The sequence below is a fragment of the Mesoplodon densirostris genome, chromosome 16, assembly GCF_025265405.1.
Source record: "Mesoplodon densirostris isolate mMesDen1 chromosome 16, mMesDen1 primary haplotype, whole genome shotgun sequence".
NCBI lineage: Eukaryota > Metazoa > Chordata > Mammalia > Artiodactyla > Ziphiidae > Mesoplodon > Mesoplodon densirostris.
In genome coordinates, this window is record NC_082676.1 from 43,254,748 (window position 1) to 43,274,156 (window position 19,409).

At 39.1% G+C, this 19,409-nt stretch overlaps 1 protein-coding gene across 7 annotated transcripts in view; it reads right to left on the reverse strand.

Moving 5' to 3' along the window:
* Nucleotides 1-19,409, reverse strand: part of LOC132477033 (rab5 GDP/GTP exchange factor) — a 119,310-nt gene that overhangs the window by 41,619 nt on the left and 58,282 nt on the right. For 4 of the 7 annotated variants that reach the window (XM_060079300.1, XM_060079297.1, XM_060079298.1 and 1 more), the window contains exon 8: nucleotides 16,936-17,192. In XM_060079300.1, the coding sequence (XP_059935283.1) occupies nucleotides 16,936-17,192 (257 nt within the window). Of the gene's footprint in view, nucleotides 1-11,869; nucleotides 14,190-16,935; nucleotides 17,193-19,409 lie in introns of those variants that run through there. The other 3 variants (XM_060079302.1, XM_060079301.1, XM_060079304.1) reach the window with 1 other exon arrangement.

The following is a 19,409-nucleotide window of genomic DNA, read 5'->3' on the forward strand; positions in this document are numbered from 1 at the left end:
AGACCAGAGTGCTCCCCACTGCAAACACCTGGGCCCTGTCGAGGGATTCCTCCTACTGGGAACCAATATCTGTCAAAGCACATGACCCAAGAAAAGGAGATTGGTTATATCCTCAAAATGCTTGGAACCTGAAATAACAGAGACAAAGACTCTAACCTATACTCCCATGAGAAATAATATACGGTACATGAGAAAAGGTAGATTTTGTTGGGAGGGGCAAAAAAATCAATGATAGATCGTCACGGATCAGGGAGGAAAAGAACAGTCAAGTATAAAAAAGTCTGTGCTAGGGGCTTCCCTGGTGGCGCAGTGGTTGAGAGTCTGCCTGCCGATGCAGGGGACATGGGTTCGTGCCCCAGTCTGGGAAGATCCCACATGTCGCAGAGCGGCTGGGCCCGTGAGCCATGGCCGCTGAGCCTGTGCGTCTGGAGCCTGTGCTCTGCAACGGGAGAGGCCACAACAGTTAGAGGCCCGCGTACCGCAAAAAAAAAAAAAAAAAAAAAGTCTGTGCTGGTATTACTGGATGGAGCAGCTGTCTGTTTAAGGGAATACCAACCCCTCAAATGATTGCAAACATTGGGAATCTGTGTGCACATTTGGACTCTACATGAACAGGGTCCCTGTGCCCAGGTGTTCTGTGCTCATACAGTGACAGCCTTTGGCTGTGATACCTTTCCTTACATTAATATCTGTTGCTATCTTGTACCCTTTTCCTGAGACAAACTCTAGATTTGTAAGCATTGCCATTTTGAGTCCTGTCATTTTGGGTCTTTAGCAATTCAAACCTGTTTAACTACCACCGTTGGGGCAATTTTCCTGCACTAAAAATCACAGTCTCCTGATGGGTGCGTATCCCCTCTTTGGTATTCCCAAACGCTAAAACCCGAATCTAGTCACCAGGAGATGATCAAACAAATCCAGGATGAGGGACATTCTGTAAAACATCAAGCCCACACTCTTCAAATGTATCAATGTCATGAAAAACAAAAAACAATCCTTTCACAATGTTTATGTATGTCGAATCAACCTGATGTACACGTTAAACATCTTACAATTTTATGTGTCAATTACACCTCAATAAAGCTGGGAAAACAAACCCAAACAAATAAGGCTATGCAATTGTTTAAAGGAGACTAGAGACATGACTGCTAAATGAGTGATTAATCCTGCACAGGAAACTGGATTAAAAAAAAAAGTCTATTAAAGACATTATTTGGAGAATTTGGAGTTGGTCTGTTTATTGCCTCAAGGTTAAATTTCTGTTGTTATGTAAAAGGCTGTCCTTATTCTTCGGAGATATGTATCTAATGTATTTAGGGATATTAAATTATTATACCTGCACCTAACTCTCAAATACTGTAGCCAGAGAGTGATTACATGTGCATGGTGGGGGGACAGGCAGCAGGGGAGAAAGAGAAAGAGGAAGGGAGAGAGGGAGGGAGGGAGGGAGAGAGAGAGGAGCGCACGCAAATGCAGCAAAATGTTAAGGATTGAATCAAGGAGAAGGGCACGTAGGTTGTTTATTATCGTATTCTTGCAATATTTCTGTAGATTTGACACTTTTCAAAATAAAAAATTTAGGAGGAAAAATAACAATTACTGTACTACATTAGGCCAGAGTCAACAAACTTTTTAGCAAAAAATATTTTAGGCTTTACGGGCCATGGGGTCTCTCCTGTAACTGTTCATCTCTGCCATGCAGCATGAAAGCAACAGAATGAATGGGAGTGGCTGTGTTCTAATAAAACTTTATTTACAAAAGCAGTTGGTGGGCCAGATTTGGCTGCCGGCCATGTTTTCTGACCCCTGCTTTAGGCTGTGAGAAACTCAAGGCTGCATCCCATGGTCGACTGGAAATTCATGGCTGAAAGTGACAAATTCTCTTAAAACATGAATCAAATATTACAGCTTGAAATGCTGTAATCCTAATTGCCTAATAACTAAGAACCTCTCAGCCATGTCCCACTTAAAAAATTCTCTCCCCTTCAACTTTTCTCTAATAAAATCTCTTCAAATCTCATTATCTTCCTGAAGCCCAAGGTCTAAAGCACCAATGCCTACCATCCTCTCCCTTCTCAGTTCTCTGGGGAGAGTTGGTATAAAATGGTGCTTTGAAGTGGGAACTCTGTGCAGGTGTAAAACGGGGTGGCTGCTATGAAAAACAGTACGGTGGTTCCAAAGAATTAAAAAGAGACCCACCATATGATCCAGCACTTCTGGGTATACATATTAAAAAAATAGAATCAAGATATTGAAGAGATACCTGCACTGCCGTGTTCACTGCAGCACTATTCACAATCGCTGAGACGTGGAAACAACCTAAACGTCCACCGACAAATGAATGAATAAAGAAAATGTGTATACAAACGATGGAATGCTACTTAGCTTTAAAAAAATAAGGAAATTCTGTGCAAGCTATTATATATAAAACAGATAAACTACAAGGTCCTACTATATAGCCCGGGGAACTATATTCAATATCCTGTGATAAACCATAATGGAAAAGAATATGAAAAAGAATGTATATATATGTATAACTGAATTGCTTTGCTGTATAGTAGAAATTAACACAACACTGTAAATCAACTATACTTCAATAAAATAAATTAAAAATAAAAAAGATTTTTTTCAAAAAAGGGAAGTTCTGCAATATGGGACATGGATGGACCTTAAGGACATTATGCTAAATGAAATAAGCCAGACACAAAAAGACATGTACTGCCTGATTCTACCTCCAGGTGGTACCTAAAAGAGCCAAACTCATAAAATCGAAGATGGGAAACGGAGGTTACCAGGGCCTGGGGAAATGGGAGATAGGGAGTTATTCATCAATAGGCGTAAAGTTTCAGTTAAGCAAGATGAAGAATAAGCTCCAGAGATCTGCTGTGCAACACTACCTAGAGTCAAAAATCACGTACAAAATTTAACAAAAAATTGTTCAGAGGATAAATCTCACGTTAAAAGGATAGATCTCACGTTAAGTGTTGTTACGACAATAAAAAGTGAAAAAAAAAAAAAAACAACTAAAAAGAGTGGGGCTTTGGAGCTAGAGGCCTGGATTTGAATCCTGGCTTCCCACTTCAGCTCTGTGATCTCGGGCAAGACACTCACATCTCTGTGCATCAGCTTCCTTTTCATGCCTCAGGGTAATAGTAATACTTACCCGCAGGGTACCTGAGAAGATTAAATGTATTGTTCTAGGTGAAGCACTTAGCACAGTGCCTAGCACCGTATTAAGCACTAATTAAGGCTATCTATTACTATTCCTGCTAGACTAGGTTTATTAGACACATTCAAGAAGTAATACATTTTACAGGCTTGCTTAAGGGTACCTTGTACATAACAGCTGAATACATGTGAGATGCTATAATTACTCCACTGGGCAGTTATATCCACATTTGGTGCTTTGTCACTTTCGATGTATCTTACACTCATTTAAGTCTTGAGCTATTTGACTTCTCATATTTTTACAGCTTCCTATTTCTACTGGATTGTAAATAGGCTGAAGGCAAAGTCCAGGACATGTGCCTTTTTACAGTCCCACCAGCACTGTTCTATATATGTAGCCTGGACTCCACCTATATTTAGGGCAGAGAATTAATATGGTTTAAAGGAAGACCCTTCCACAGACTACCTCGTCCAGCCCCCTGCTGACTGGTTCACTTAAACACACAGAAAGGGTTCATTTCAGAATGAGTCACTCTTATTTACAAAGTACTAAGAAAAAGTTTCCACTTGAAATAGTGACCGTGTACATCACCCCCTCACTTTCCAAATCAGGAGAAAATGACCAGACTCCTCCTGCATCCCGCCTGTCCACCACCCAGAGCAGATGCCACCAGAATTTCAGGTTATTTCTGACGACAGACTCTTCTTAGTGCTTAGAGGAGATTCCTCTATATTTAAGAATGCTTACCAGTCTTCCGGCTGCCACTCCAAATCCAAGAAACTAGATTTCTTTCAGCTTCACTGACTTTTTATTAAGGGAACAAGCAATTTTCCTCTGGCAGGGAAACCATGCAGCAGGTGTGTACTTCTGTAGAGGAAATTTAAACCAGATACCTATCCCTGCAGACAACTCATTATTCTTTTAAAGAGAGGCAGGCCTTAGAACCTTCCAAGAGGGTGATGCCACCCCTAGAGGTGGCATTCTGTATTGGCAACCACTGGGAGGTTGCCTGGGAAACCCTGTTCAGAGACAGCTGTGTCACTTTTAAAACAAACTTCTCCCTTTACGAGCTAATGTGTATTATTACAATTCTGTGTCATGCAGTGGTTTGGAGCTTTTGTTTTTATACTCTGAGAATAATTTTTTCCTGTTTTCTGATGACTAAACAACCATGGTATTGTATAAAGTTAGGAAAACTTAGAAAACATTAAAAAGGAAAATTAAAACCATCTGTAATCCCCTAACCCAATGGTAACTACTGATGAGATTTTGCTGTATTTCTTTTTTTTCTCTAGCATTGCTTGGGATTTTAAAACAAATTTGGAACTATGCTTAATATTATGCAAGGATAGCTATCTTCATAATTATTCTTTAATTAAAACATTCCCCTCTACACACTTTAAACACTGAATTTTTTAACTTCTGTACTTAATATTTTTATATAAATTTTTAAAAATTATTTTCTTAGCATAGCTTTATAGAAATAGGATTATTGTGCCAGAAAAGTAAAAAGATTTTTAAGGCTCTTGACACGCAGCCCTGATCTGCTCTCGGCAAATGTTATAACTTGTGCTTTCATCAATGAGGTACATTTCTCTGGACATTCATAGTCATAAAATGCTATATTTGCCATAAGATGTTCACCTTTGCCGATTTGACAAGAAAAACATTAATTTTGTTATTGAATTATTTTCTATTTCTTTGATTATTAATGAGGTTTAATATTTTTCATCTGTTGTCCGTTTTTAAGTCTAAATGGTGAATTGTTCATGTCCTTTGTTGTATTTTTAAATGTTTGAATTTTCTTACATTTTCTTATTTGAAAAAGTACTTAATTTGTTTTTCATATTTGTATTGGTAATTTGTCTTTCTTTTTCTCCCCCAGCTTCATGGTGATATAATTGACATATCACATTGTGTAAGTTTAAGGTGTACAACATGATGATTTGATACAATATGAATATTGTGAAATGATTACAATACAGTTAGTTAACACATCCATCACTTCACATAATGACCCTTTTTTTTTGGTGAGAATATTTAAAATCTACTCTCTCAGTAACTTTCAAGTATACAATACAGCATTGTTAACTATAATCACTAAGCTTTACGTTAGATCCTCAGAACTTATTCATCTTATAACTGGAAGTTTGTACCCTTTGACTGACATCTCCCCATTTCCCCCAGCTCTCAGCCTCTGGCGCCCACTGACTCTTTCTATGAATTCAGCTGTTTTAGATTCAAATATAAGTGAGATCATACAGTATCTGTCTTTCTGACTTATTTCACTTAGTATAATACCCTCAAGGTTCATCCATGTTGTTGCAAATGACAGGATTTCCTTTTTTTAAAAAAATTTTTTTATTTATGTGGCTTTGTCGGTCTTAGTTGCGGCCCGCAGGATCTAGTTCCCTGACCAGGGATTGAACCTGGGCCCCTTGCATTGGGAATGCGAGTCTAAACGACTGCACAGCCAGGGAAGTCCCAGGATTTCCTTTTTATGACCAAATAATATTCCATTGTGTATATGTGCCACATTTTCTTTATCCATTGATTCTTTGTTGGCCACTTACCTTGTTTACATGTATTAGCTATTGTGAATAATGCTGCAGTGAACTCAGGAGTACAGGTATCTCTTCAAGATGCTAATTTCATTTCCTTCACATCTATACCCAGAAGTGGAATTGCTGGATCATAAAGTAGTTGTATTTTTAATTCTTTGAGGAACCCCATACTATTTTCCATGGTGACTGAACCAATTTACATTCCCTCCAGCAGTGAACAAGGGTTCCCTTTTCTACACATACTTGCTAACACATATTTGTCTTTTTAATAACAGTCATTCTAACAGGTATGAGATGAAAGCTCATTGTGGTTTTGACTTGCATTTCCCCAATGATTAATGATGTTGAGTACCTTTATGTATCTTTTGGCCATTTGTATGTCCACTTCTGAAAAATGTCTATTCAGGTTCTCTGCCCATTTTTGTTGTTGTTGTTGAATTGTTTGGTTCTTTTTTTTTTTTTTGGCAATTGAGTTGTATGAACTTTTTATGTATTTTGGATATTAACTCTTTATCAAATATATGATTTACAAATATTTTCTCCTATTCCATTGGTTGCTTTTAATTTTCTTGATGGTTTCCTTTGCTGTGTACACGCTTCTTCATTTGAGGTAGTCCCTCTTGTTTATTTTTGCTTTTGTTGCCTTTGCTTTTGGTGCCAAATTCAAAAGATCATCACCAAGACCAATGTCAAAAAGCTTACCCCTATGTTTTCCTCTGGGACTTTTATGGTTCAGCACTATGTTCTTTCCCCATTGAATGGCCTTGTATATATCTTCTTTGGTTAAGTTTCTTTTCAAGACTTTTGCCCATTTTCTAACTGAATTCTTTTTAAACTGTTGAGTTCAGAGTGTTCTTTGTATATTTACCATGGATATTAGTTATTTGTTGAACATGTAATTTGCAAATATTTTTCTTTCAGTCTCTAGCTAGTCCTTTAACTCTATTAACAGGGTCTTTCATACAGCAAAAGTTTTAAATTTTGATTTAAGTTTTATCAATTTTTTTCTTTTATGGATTATGATTCTCTTGGCCTCGCCCTAAGGTTCCAAAGATTTTCTTCTGTTTTCTTCTAAAAGTATTATAGAAATTATAACGTATATTTAGGTGGAAGTTCTTTTTTTTTTTGCCAATGGATGTCCAATTGCTACAGCACCATTTGTTGAAAGTCTGTCCTTCTTCCATTTAATTGCTCTTACACCTCTGTCAAATATCAGTTGGAAAAAATCAATTGGTCATACTTGTATGTGTCCATTTTGTGTTCTTTATTCTTTTCCATTGATCTATGTGTCTATCCACTAATATTGTACTGTCTAGATTACTATAAATATATAGCAAATCTTAAAATTGGATAGAGTGATTCCTCCCACTTTATTCTTCTTTTTCAAATTTCTTTTAGCTGTTCTAGTTCATTTGCCATTTCATTTGAATTTTAGAATAAGCTCATCTATATCTATAAAAAATTTTGCTAGAATTTGATAGGAATTACATTAAACCTATAGAAGTTTGGGGAGAATTGCTATCTTTACTATGTTGAGTATTCCAATCTATGAACACAGTATGTCTCTCCATTTATTTAGCTCTTTTTTGATTTCTTCATCAGCATTTTGCAGTTTTCAGCATTGATGTCCAGAACATGTATTATTATATTTATACCTTAATAAATTGTTTTTTGAACATTTATAAATAGTAGTGTGTTTTATACTTGATTCTACCTGTTCACTGCTGGCATACATACATATATTTTTTGTATCTGCATAACTTAATTTTTATTTAAGCAAAAGAAATCAACTTTTAGCATCCACTTTCACTGCAAAGTGCCTATTTAACTTCCATTTATGTTTGTATTCTTTGCTAACATATTTCTTTTTTTAGCAAATATTTATTCCTATAAATATCTTAGCAAAATCACCAGGGGAACTTTAAGAAAACAAAAGGAAAGCTGCTAAAATTATGCTCAGTGCATTTTCCTTAAAGCACATCAACTTTTAGTATCCTGAAGTCAAGACAGAATTTTTTTTTTTTTTTTTTTTTTTTTTTTTTTTTTTGCAGTACGCGGGCCTCTCACTGTTGTGGCCTCTCCCGTTGCGGAGCACAGGCTCCGGACGTGCAGGCTCAGCAGCCATGTTTCACGGGCCCAGCCACTCCGCGGCATGTGGGATCTTCCCGGACTGGGGCACGAACCCGTGTCCCCTGCATCGGCAGGCGGACTCTCAACCACTGCGCCACCAGGGAAGCCCAAAACCCACTTTTTTTTTTTTTTTTTTTTTTTTTGCGGAAGACAGAAATCTTAATGCCACAATTCAGCCTGGAGGATTTGTCCGAAAAAAATTTTAGGTGCTAACAATGAGATCCATAGCTGCCATTCTGATATTTTAAAGCTTTATGAAAACACAACTCACCATAAAATTCATCCTTTTGAAGTGTACAATTCAATGTTTTGAGTATATTCACAAAGTTGTGGGAAACCCTTACCACTATCTAATTCCAGATCATTTTCATCACCCCCGAAAGAAACCTTGTATCTCTTAGCAGTCACTCCCATTCTCCCCTCCACCCAGCCCCGGACAACCTCATCTCCTTTCTGTCTCTATGAATTTGCCTATTCTGGACATTTCATATAAATGGAATCATACAATATGTGCTATTTTATGTCTGGCTTCTTTCCCTCACCATAATGTTTTCAAAGTTTATCAATGCTGTAGAATGTATTAGTATTTCATTCTTTTTTTAATGGCCGAATAGTATTCCATTGAATGGATATACCATTTTTGTTTATCCATTCATCACCTAATGGGCATTTAGCATTTTTCTACGTGATTTTAGATTTTAAAAATTAAACTTTTTGAGATCATCATTGATTCACATGTAGGAGTAAGAAATAATAGATTCCTCCAGTGGTAACGTCTTGCATAATTATGGGACAATACCACAACCAGGAAATTTACACTGCAATACACTGTTTTTTTACAGATTTCACCAGTTTTGCCTAATATTGTGGTTTAGCTCTAGGCAATTTTATCACATGTGTACATTTGTGTAATCACCCCTGCAGACAAGACACAGATCGATTCCACACCAAAGAATCCATTGTGCTGCTCTCTTATGATAACATTCAGCTCCCTTCTCACCCTATTCTGAATCCCTGTAAACCACTAATCTGTTCCCCATCTCTATAACTGTCATTTTAAATTATATATTTTAAAAATTATGTGTATAAATGGACTCATACTATATGTAACCCTCTGAGATTGTTTTTTTTTTCCACTCAGTATATATCCTTTGAGATCCATCCAAGCAGTTTTTTCGGTAGTTCATTCTTTTTATTACTGAATAGTGTTCCATTGTATGAATGTACCACACTTTGTTTAATCATTCATCTGTTGAAGGATATTTGGATTGTTTCCAGTTTGGAGTTAACATGAATAAAGGCGTGATGAGCATTTGTGTATATGCCTTTGTGTGAATGTAAGTTTTCACTTCTCTGGGATAAAAGTCCAACAATGCAGTTGGTGGGTTGTATGATAATTACATGTTTGGTTTATAAGAAGTTAACTATTTTCCAGAGTAGTTTTACTATATTAGATTTCCATCAGGATTGTATGAGTGATTCACTTTCTCCACATCATTGTCAGCATTTCCTTCTAGGCACCATGGTTTCTGATGAGAAATCCAATGTCATGCAAGTCATTGCTCCATTATAGGTAATGTGTCCTTGCTAACTACTTTTAAGATTTGTTTGCCTTTAATTTGGAGAAGTTTGTGATGTGTCTTTCTTTGCATGGATTTCTTTGGATTATCTTGTTTGCGGTTCACTCAGCTTCTTGAATCTATAGGTTTATGCCTTTGGCCAAATTTGGTAAACTTTCAGACACTATTTAATATTTTTTTAGCCATAGACGTTTTCTCCTCTCCTTCTGGGACTCCGATGACAAGAATGTTAGATCTCTCATTATTGTCCCAGAGGCCCCTGAGGCTATCACTTTTTAATTTCAGTCTATTTTGTGTTTAGCAGATTGGGTAATTTCTATTGATCTATCTTCAGTTCGCAAATTCATTTCACTGTCATCTCCCTTCTGATATGTAGCCCATCCGTGAGGTTTTGGGTTTTTTAAAAATTCCACTTGTTGTAGTTTTCGGTTCTAACATTTCCATTTGTTTGGGTTTTTTTAAGATTTTATTTATTTATTTACTTATTTATTTGCGCCGGGTCTTAGTTGAGGCAGGCAGGCTCCTCAGTTGCGGCTCCAGGGCTCTTAGTTGTGGCTTGCCGGCTCTTTAGTTGCGGCACGTGGGCTCCTTAGTTGTGGCATGTGAACTCTTAATTGCGGCATGTATGTGGGATCTAGTTCCCCAACCAGGGATCTAACCCGGGCCCCCTGTATTGGAAGCACGGAGTCCTATCCACTGTGCCACCAGGGATGTCCCCTTATTTCTTCCTTGTATCTTTGTTTTGCTGGGACTTTCTCATTGTTTCTTTCCTTCCCCAGTCCTGGATTCAGGCTTTTCTCCAAGGAGCATGCTGAATCAGGGGTGGCCGAGAGGTCTGTCCTCACCACCAACTCCCTCCCAAATGGCCAGCTAGCTAACAGCCAGATGCACCTTCATGCCCTGGCCCAAGACACCACAGGCATGCACACCCAGCCCCAACCATTCCTGAGTGCCCAGGCCTTGGCTAGAGTGTCCACAGGGTGGGAGCAGGGAGACCAAGAACCCAGCCTGGGGTTTGAGAAGGGGGAGACAGGACTGTGCATGAGTTAGACTCCAAGCCCCCATCAGGCTCCACTGTCCCATCAGGCTTCACTTGAAAGCACAAATTCAAAGATAAAATTAAGAATTCCAAAATGGCCAAGATAGAGCATTAAAGTCCAAGTGCAGGGAACTTCTGGGCACAAGCCCTGTGTATGTTTATTCTTTTGTTTCTCACTCAATTTTGTAATTTTGTTTCATATAAACGCTAAAAGCTCGTGTTACTTATAGGTGATTTATATTTGTTCCTATTGTGAATAAAATTTTCCCATTATAATTTGCTAACTGGCTAGTAATGAGAATATAGAAAAGTCATTTTTTAGTTACTTTTTTTTTTTTTTTTTTTGCGGTACGCGGGCCTCTCACTGTTGTGGCCTCTCCCGTTGCGGAGCACAGGCTCCGGACGCGCAGGCTCAGCGGCCATGGCTCACGGGCCCAGCCGCTCCGCGGTATGTGGGATCCTCCCAGACTGGGGCACGAACCCATGTCCCCCGCATCGGCAGGCAGACTCCCAACCACTGCGCCACCAGGGAAGCCCTTTTAGTTACTTTTGATCGCTATTTTAGTATTTCTTATCTCACCACTTAGTAAAATTTAATAAAGTTTCAGTATCAGTTCTTAGGTTTTCTACATATAAAAGTCATGTACAAGTAACAGCGATCACTTGAGCACTTAGCATTGCTAGGTACTCTTCTAAGTCATTTAATCCTCACAACCCTTTGAAGCAGGTACCATTATTACCCCCATTTCACAGATGAGGAATGTGAAACATGAGAGGCTTGCCCACGGCCAAAGAGCTAATAAGTAAGTGGCAGAGTCTAAATTCAAAACCAAATCCAAGCCTTTTAGCTGGAGTCCATGTCCTCAAACACCATGCTATAATAACCCTATATTGATTAGATTAACCCCCTTTATTTCTGTCTGAAGACTAAGTGACTTTTTCTGACTGCGTCAGAAAAAGGCTAATTGTAGGGACAGCAAACATCCTTCTCTTGTTCTTAATTTTAATTAATTTAATGCCTGTTTCATTTTTAAGTATGATAATGATGGCTGTGGCTTAAAAGGGAAACCTTTATAACATGAGAATACTAATAATGTATATTTTCCTAAGATGAAGAACCAAGAATTAACCTATTTGGAAGAGGAATGGATCAGGAAACTTTATTGATAAGGACTTCTGTTCCAAAAGTTTATTCTAATCATATTTATAGTACATAAAATATCAATACTTTCTTGTTGAGAAAACAGAAACTCTGGCCATAGTACTGATGCTGACTTAAGAGAAATATAAGAGTCCAAATATGAAGAACTCAACCAATATGAGATATATACAAAAAAAACAGTTCAACAATTTACTTTAAACATAGGTAAGAAGTCGAGAAGACAGCTTTTTGGGGAGGCTGATATGCATTTTATTTAACAAACATAATGTACAATGACTAAAAGAACGGTATATTCCCAGGAGAATTAAGAGTGTGGGTACCTGGATTAGCACCTAGAAAGTACATAGAAAAGAAAAAAGAGGAAAGCTTTCTACGAAGACCATCTGGGCCCAGGTTTCTATGAGCAGATTCTCCCTGTATTTGATGGTAACTCATTACATTCCAAGTCAGCTTGGCTATCAGCTGACTCAGTTAACTGCTTCATGTCTTCAGTGCTTTAGGACAATAGATGTGTCAATGTGATGGATTTTATATGTTAATTTAAGTAAAGGGTGAAAAGTTTTATACCCACCCCAGTTTTATTCCAAAAATACTGCACTACAGATTTGTGGTACACCATTAGAAAGATACTGGAAAAGCAAAGGAAGCTTTCTTAACTGCTTGTGTGATGTTATCTTGTTCAAAAATGGTGCCCTGGGAATTACAATTTCACAGGTACACTGAGAATCTGTCGAAATCACTGAATGCAAGGAGGATTGTAATGGTGTATTTAGGTTATGAAAGGTTCCATTAGGATTAGAAAAGGTTCCACGCTGCCAGGGGCTGTAAAGCCTCACTGAATAAGCTATCAGTTCACGTTATATTGTGCATTTAGTGCAATATTCTTTGGTTACATCATATTACCCACCAGGAGGAAAACTCCTTTGCTTACAAAGTAGATCAGTAGTTCCTAACTGGGGGCAATTCTGTCCCCCAGGAGACATTTGGCAATGTCTGGAGACGATTTTTCACAACTGGGGGGGTTGCTACTAGCATCTAGTGGGTGTAGAGGCCACGGACACCGCTAAACACCCTACAATGCATGGGGCGGCACTCAAACAAAAAAATCCTCAGGCTCCAAATAGTACCGAGGTTGAGAAATCCTGAAAGACGCTTATATGATGTGTGTCTGGGTTGTCCATAAAATCAAAATTACACCATGGAGGCAGAAAGGCCCCCCTGCACTTTAAAGCTCAGAGGGATTCCCCATCAGCTCTCATCTGCAGAGACCTATTCAGTCCTGTCTTCTGACCCAGACCCAGGGCCACCTCCCTTACCAAGCGCTCAGTAAATATTTGCTGAATGAAAGGAGGAAAGAGGTGCCGAAAGCATGGTTCCGCATTCAATTGACAAGTTACTTCAGTAACTTTCTAGGACCTAAAAAGTACCCTCAACCTCAATAGTGTCACATTCTCTGACTGTACAGGACCTCAAAGTTAGGGCTAACACATTGTAACGATGGAGTTAACATTTTAGGGGAGTATGTCTAAATACTTCTAGAGTCATTTTAGTGGGGCAAACGAAATAAAATGGTGTTAAAGGCAAACATTCAATATACTTCATTTTAAACTAAAAAAAATTAACAGATGAAATGCCATGCACAGCAGACACCATTCCTTTTTTTTTTTACATATTTACAATTTTACATATTTACTTAGCAATATATCTTCTATCTTTACAATTATAAAATTATTTCAAACTGTAGAACAGTGGTACCATTGTATTTTCTTAAACATACATTTTTGTAGCATTCATTTGTTTTATCCTTTAAAAGGCAATTATTTAACCAAATCCAAAACACACTGAATGCCACAGAGAAAGCACGCAGGAAGATCATGGAGAAAAAACAGATTTGCAGACAAAACTTTCAAACAAGTCTTAAATGAATCTATTCAGTGGCTCAAATAAATAGTACTTTTTTACTAAGTCTCCCCAGACAGGAAAAACAAACAAAAAAAATGAACAAAACAATCCCCACAAACTGTACCCTTAAAAATGCTCTGATATTTATAAGCAATTAAGTTATACTCTAGACCCCAATCAGTGGACTGTAGTAAGGGCTGGCTATAATTTAGGCTCAAATAAATACTATCCATGTAAATTTTCATCATCCTGCATAAACTTGAGGTTGCAACGGTGGAGGAAGTTTATCATTTTCAACATTTTCAGAGTCAATAGAAGCTAAAGACTGATTTGGGGGCCTAATTTCAAGCGGGTATTTCTCAACAATGTCTTGAACCTCTTTTGCGATTCCATCTGTCCAATCTATTAGGTCTTTCTCAAGCTTCTTGGCTTCATTCATAATCCTTTCCTGCCGTTCATTCAATTGAGACAGGAGATCCAAATTCTTATACATCTGCTTAACACCTAAGCAAGCATCAGGAGACCAATTCTCAGATTCCTGCTTCCTGGGAGAAGTCTGGCCAGACATGTATCGATCAAAATCTTCCTGACTTAAATTCAAAGATTGAGCGTCTAATTTCTCAATGAAAGCCACGGCACAACACTATAAATATAAAGAAGAGAATGTTATTTATTATAGTTGTATGAGGAAAGCTACAAATATTCAAATAGAATGTTAAAAATCCTTTTATCATGGAGAATTTAAAACAGAATCAAAAGTCGACAAAATAATCTCCTGAGCCTCCATGGACTTTCATAGCCACTCATGTTGTTTCCTTTATACTCCCATCTGCAATAATACGTTTCTTCCTTAAAAAAAAAAAAATTAAATCTAATTGTCATCTTCATCGAGTCTGTGAGAAATTCCGTCCTCTCCTTGGGTTGTTTGCAGGTTCTAGGGTCTTGTACAGAGTGAAATATTTGAAGAGGCACCTTCAGTATTTGTTCTGCAACGGTTATCACAGAGTTTCCTGTGTGGTTCCTTGAGGTCAGAGGCTCTCTGCTTCCCTGCCATGCTGCAGGGCAGAGGAATCCCTGTTGTGGCCAGGAGCTCCAGGGCCAAGGATCTGGGGGCCATGCCCCCTAAGGCCCTTTGCTTCTGAGGCCGTGCCAGCTCCACAAGGCCCACCCAGTGCACGGCCAGCCACTGAGCATGTCCTCAGGTACTGGTGTGGCACACAGATCTCTGGTCCTCAAAGAGATATTTTAACATCAAATGGTTAAAAGAATAAGCTTAGAAATCAGACAGCCTGAGTGAATTGCCACCTCTGTCACTTTGACAGCCCAGAGTTGTGTGACCCTAGAAAAGTTACCTTAGCTCTCTGTGGTTTCCGCATCTGTAAAATGGGGGAAATACCACCCAGATTTATTGTGAGAATTAAACAACATAACACATGTAACATGCTTAGCGCACAGGTCTGTAGTAAGCAATGAATAAATGGTAGCAATTATTAGTACAACAAATGCAAATGTTGAGTGACACAGACATGGTAGTTATACTTTCTTATATTAATTAAATTTTTCTACAAGGAGCACATACCATTTTCACACTTTATTTTATTTTATTTTTTTTTTCCTTTTTGCGGTATGCGGGCCTCTCACTGTTGTGGCCTCTCCCGTTGCGGAGCACAGGCTCCGGATGCGCAGGCCCAGCGGCCATGGCTCACGGGCCCAGCCGCTCCGCGGCATATGGGATCCTCCCAGACCGGGGCACGAACCCGTATCCCCTGCATCGGCAGGCGGACTCTCAACCACTGCGCCACTAGGGAGGCCCAAAAAAGCTATTTTCATAAGAAAAACATGCATTATAAACAGGAGAAAATAGGCAGCTCTCAGAATTTCTTCTGAGAAACTCATTCATGGGATCTTACCTTATTATTCATAAAAAAGCGAATCACCTCCTTAAAGAATATTTAGCAAATCTATTTCAACAGACTCATCTGATGAGAATGTGCCCGTCTGACCCTTCCCCATGGGCTCACACTATGTGTGTGGAATCGCTGCAGCCCATTAGCTGGAAAGAGGCTGCGTCTTAGACGATTCTAACGTTCCTGGCTTAGGGGAGTAGACGTGCGGTACCGCCGCTAATGGACATAGTGTATATTGGGAAAGAAAGAAACATTTGATGGGAAAGCACTTTCAGAAATCTGAGGCGCAATAAACAGCTGGGAGTGGAGCTCAGTGTGAGGTCAAAACAGGTGACCTGCGGGTCCTCACTGTACAGGTGACCGGCAGAATTACAACCAGAGGAGACAGTCTAGGGAGAGAGATGCACAGAGGACAGAACCCCAGGGAATAACGCATTTGAGGGGAAGTGGAGGACACGAGGCCTAAGAAGAACCAGGAAGATGGAGTGGAATTGTGGAAGCCAAGGCACATGAGAAGTTCCAGAAGGAAGAAGTCCTAAGGAGTGTTAAAGAAGTGAAGTGAAACTGAGAGTTCCCATGGGATTTGGCAACTGGCAGATTTTTTACTTTTGCCACAGTAGCTTCACTGGGGCAGTGGGAGTAGAAGCCAGACTCTGAGTCAGGCAAGAAAAGGATGAAGAAAGAAGATGCAAACACAGTTAAGGCTGTAGGTCAGGGGGGTGGGAAGCTGCAGAGTGTAGGTGATTCAAGTACCCATCTTTTTTAGACAATTCACCAGAAATGCTTCCTTATGTAACCTGGCCTCCCCTGCCTACCTACCACCCTGTACAACTTCCAGCACAGGAAACAGAGAACACAGGGTGTCTCGAGGCTCAAATTCACTGGCTTGACAATAAATGTAGCCTAAAGCAAACAAGCAGTAGTCCAGCGGTCAGTAAAAGGAAGTATTCTGCCTTATAACTTAGATGCGCATACTTTACTACTGTTCTGCCTAGAGTTAATTAGCACTGTAGAAAAACAATAGCTGAAAATCATTTCACATCCTCTAACCTGATGCTTTCTTAAAATAGCCCAGTATTCAGTTTTAAGACGTAACTTGTAAAAATAAAACGAAAAATAAATATTAAGTCTTTTAATAAAGTAATCAGTCCAAGATCTGACTTACTCATGGTTGAAACAACCAACTAAGTGAATGGCTCTTACACCCAGTAGCCCACAGGCAAATGCCCAGCAGCAGCAGAGACTCCTCAATGTGGCTGTCATGCGTCCTGTAGGGGAACCACAATGGCCAAGTCCCAGGAGGTGGCATGTGTGCATGGCCTGGTCACAAGTGCTCTGTGACACCAAGCAAACATCCTCAGCTATGCTGACCCCTCAACTCAGGAGCACTAATGTGTCACAGGCCTGTGAGTGACCTGTCACATCCTTAAAATAAATACCTTCTTGCTTCTTGTCCACAACACCAAGAAATCAAATACTCACCAGGTTGGTGAAATAGTAGCCATCCTCTCCAGTCATCAGTCGGCTTGGGTTGCAGAAGCGGGTGATGTACTGGATATTGGACTGAAGGCGTGGGGGGTTGCCCTTCAAAACAATGTAGATGAGAGTGGGTAAGAAGTCATCAGCTGAAGCTGGCTCGTTCTTGGTGATCTTGATGGCATTGAAGATGTGCTTGCTGCACTTGGTGATGCAGGCCAACTTATCCCGGGGCACACGCTTCGAATCCATTTCAATGATATCTGTAAAGGAGAAAAGATGTTGCTTCCAGTGAGAAAGTCATTACATCAAAGAGGCATTAGGATAATCATATTTTATCTATTAAGTTACAGAGGTACCCTCACTAACCGCTTCTCCTCCAGTTAACTTAGTATATGAAAAACTGAGACTGTAACAACAGTAGATACTAGCTCACACTTAGGGAACACATGACGATGAGCCAGGCCCTACTCACTGTGCTCTACAAGCATATTTCTCTCCATCCCCAGATTATGCATGTGCACTATTATTATTAAGGGAACTGAGGTTCAGAAAGGTTCAGTGATTCGCCCAAGATCATACAATAAAAAGGGACATAGGGGGGATCTGAAGCCAAGTCTATCTGACTCTAAAGTCCATTCTTTTAATCATGATGGTAAAGTGTTTATGAGCTCCACAGAGAAATAAGCAGTCTCTTCACTGTTTTTTTTCCTCTTAATACATTGTAAAACTCAGTTTAGAAGGCCTCTTTTGCATAATGCTTTTTAGAAATGTGGCTATTATATTGATACAAGGCATCTCTGTACTGGATATCAAAGTGCAAGCGGCTGAAATCCATCACATGGAGGTCCATGGTGGCCAGTCCTCATGGCATGTAAATCTCCACTAGCAACGAATATCTACAACACCTTTATGACACTTATAACCTGCTGGTTAGCAGAGAGGATGAGCATGGGTATACATTTAACCTCATAAACAATATTTTATTTCTCTCAGAAAAAAATTATTTCACTGCCCTTAACTACCACTAAGTCCATCTGGTGGGCTCATATAAGTTCATTCTTTGTCACAAAGACTAGGAGGCAATGAGGAATAATCAAGTACAAACTCAGCACTGTCAGAACAACACAAGAGGAGGGCAGGTGTGTGCCTTTGAGATGGACACATCTGTTGCAGTCTAGAACATCATGAAAGAAAAGAGCTGAGGCAGCTTAATTTGACACCAATTTCTTGCCATTAGCAGGAATGTAAGTTCCAGATTTACGTGGGATGGTGGTACATGCCAAAGAGTTCTTTCTGCTCTTAGCTCTCATCCCTGAGGTCAGCTACCTGGGGAAACCCTCACAGGACCACCAGCCATGGAAGACTAATGTGTGTGGGACAGGAACACTGGACAGTGCAGAGGCCTTATTGTAACTTATTAATATTTCTATTCCCCCACTTACCTGTCTATTGTATGAATAATTTTTGTTTTATTGTTTAGTTCCTTTAATCTTTTAATGCTGGGTTGTAATTATTGTTACTATGTCTCAGTCTATTTCTTTTTCTTTTTCTATTTAAATAGAACTTATTACCAAAAAGATCTGGGGAAATGTATATTTTTTATACCATTTTCATCCTATTTAGCCTGCTGCCTTTTACTGTTGGTTTTCATTCTCTATTTCAAACATTTAACCATCTTCTCATTAATCTTCATTCTTTAAGTTTTAAAATGAATGAAATGTGAATTACAGGCATACATCATGTTATTGCGCTTCACAGATATTGTGCTTTTTAAAGATTGAACGTTTGTGGCAACCTGCATCAAGCAAGTCTCTCAGCACCATTTTTCCAACAGCATTTGCTCATTTCATGTCTCTGTGTCACATTTTGGTAATTCTTGCATATTTCAAACCTTTTCATTACTATTATATTTGCTATCATGATCTGTGACCTTTGATGTTATCATAGTAACTGCTTTGGCATTTTTAGCAATAAAGTATTTTTTAATTAAGGTATGTATATTGTTTTTTAAGACATAATGCTATTGCACACTGAACAGACTACAGTATAGTGTAAACATAACTTTTATATGCACTAGGAAACCAAAAAATTCGTGTGACTCACTTTATTGCGATATTTGCTTTATCGCAGTGGTCGGGAACCGAACCCGCAGTATCTCCGAGGCCTATCTGTACTTTTTATCTGGATGCATGTGTAGCTGCCACTGCCAAGGAGCAGGGCCAGTAGTGTAAAAGGGAAGAGAACAGAAGGAAAAGGAAGGAGAATAAAGGGGAAAACCCAAGGGATTTCTCCCACACTCTTCATCTTGTAGTGAACACCACCCTTCCTAAGTATCCTTTAGTCTGAGAGAAGTTTCTTTTTCTTTTTGGATCGCCCACCCCAATGAGCAGTTCCATGATTTGCACTGTGCTAAAGTCTAAACTAGGAGATGTGGAAAGAAAAGTAAACAAAACAGGAAACTCACCACTGTATTAGTT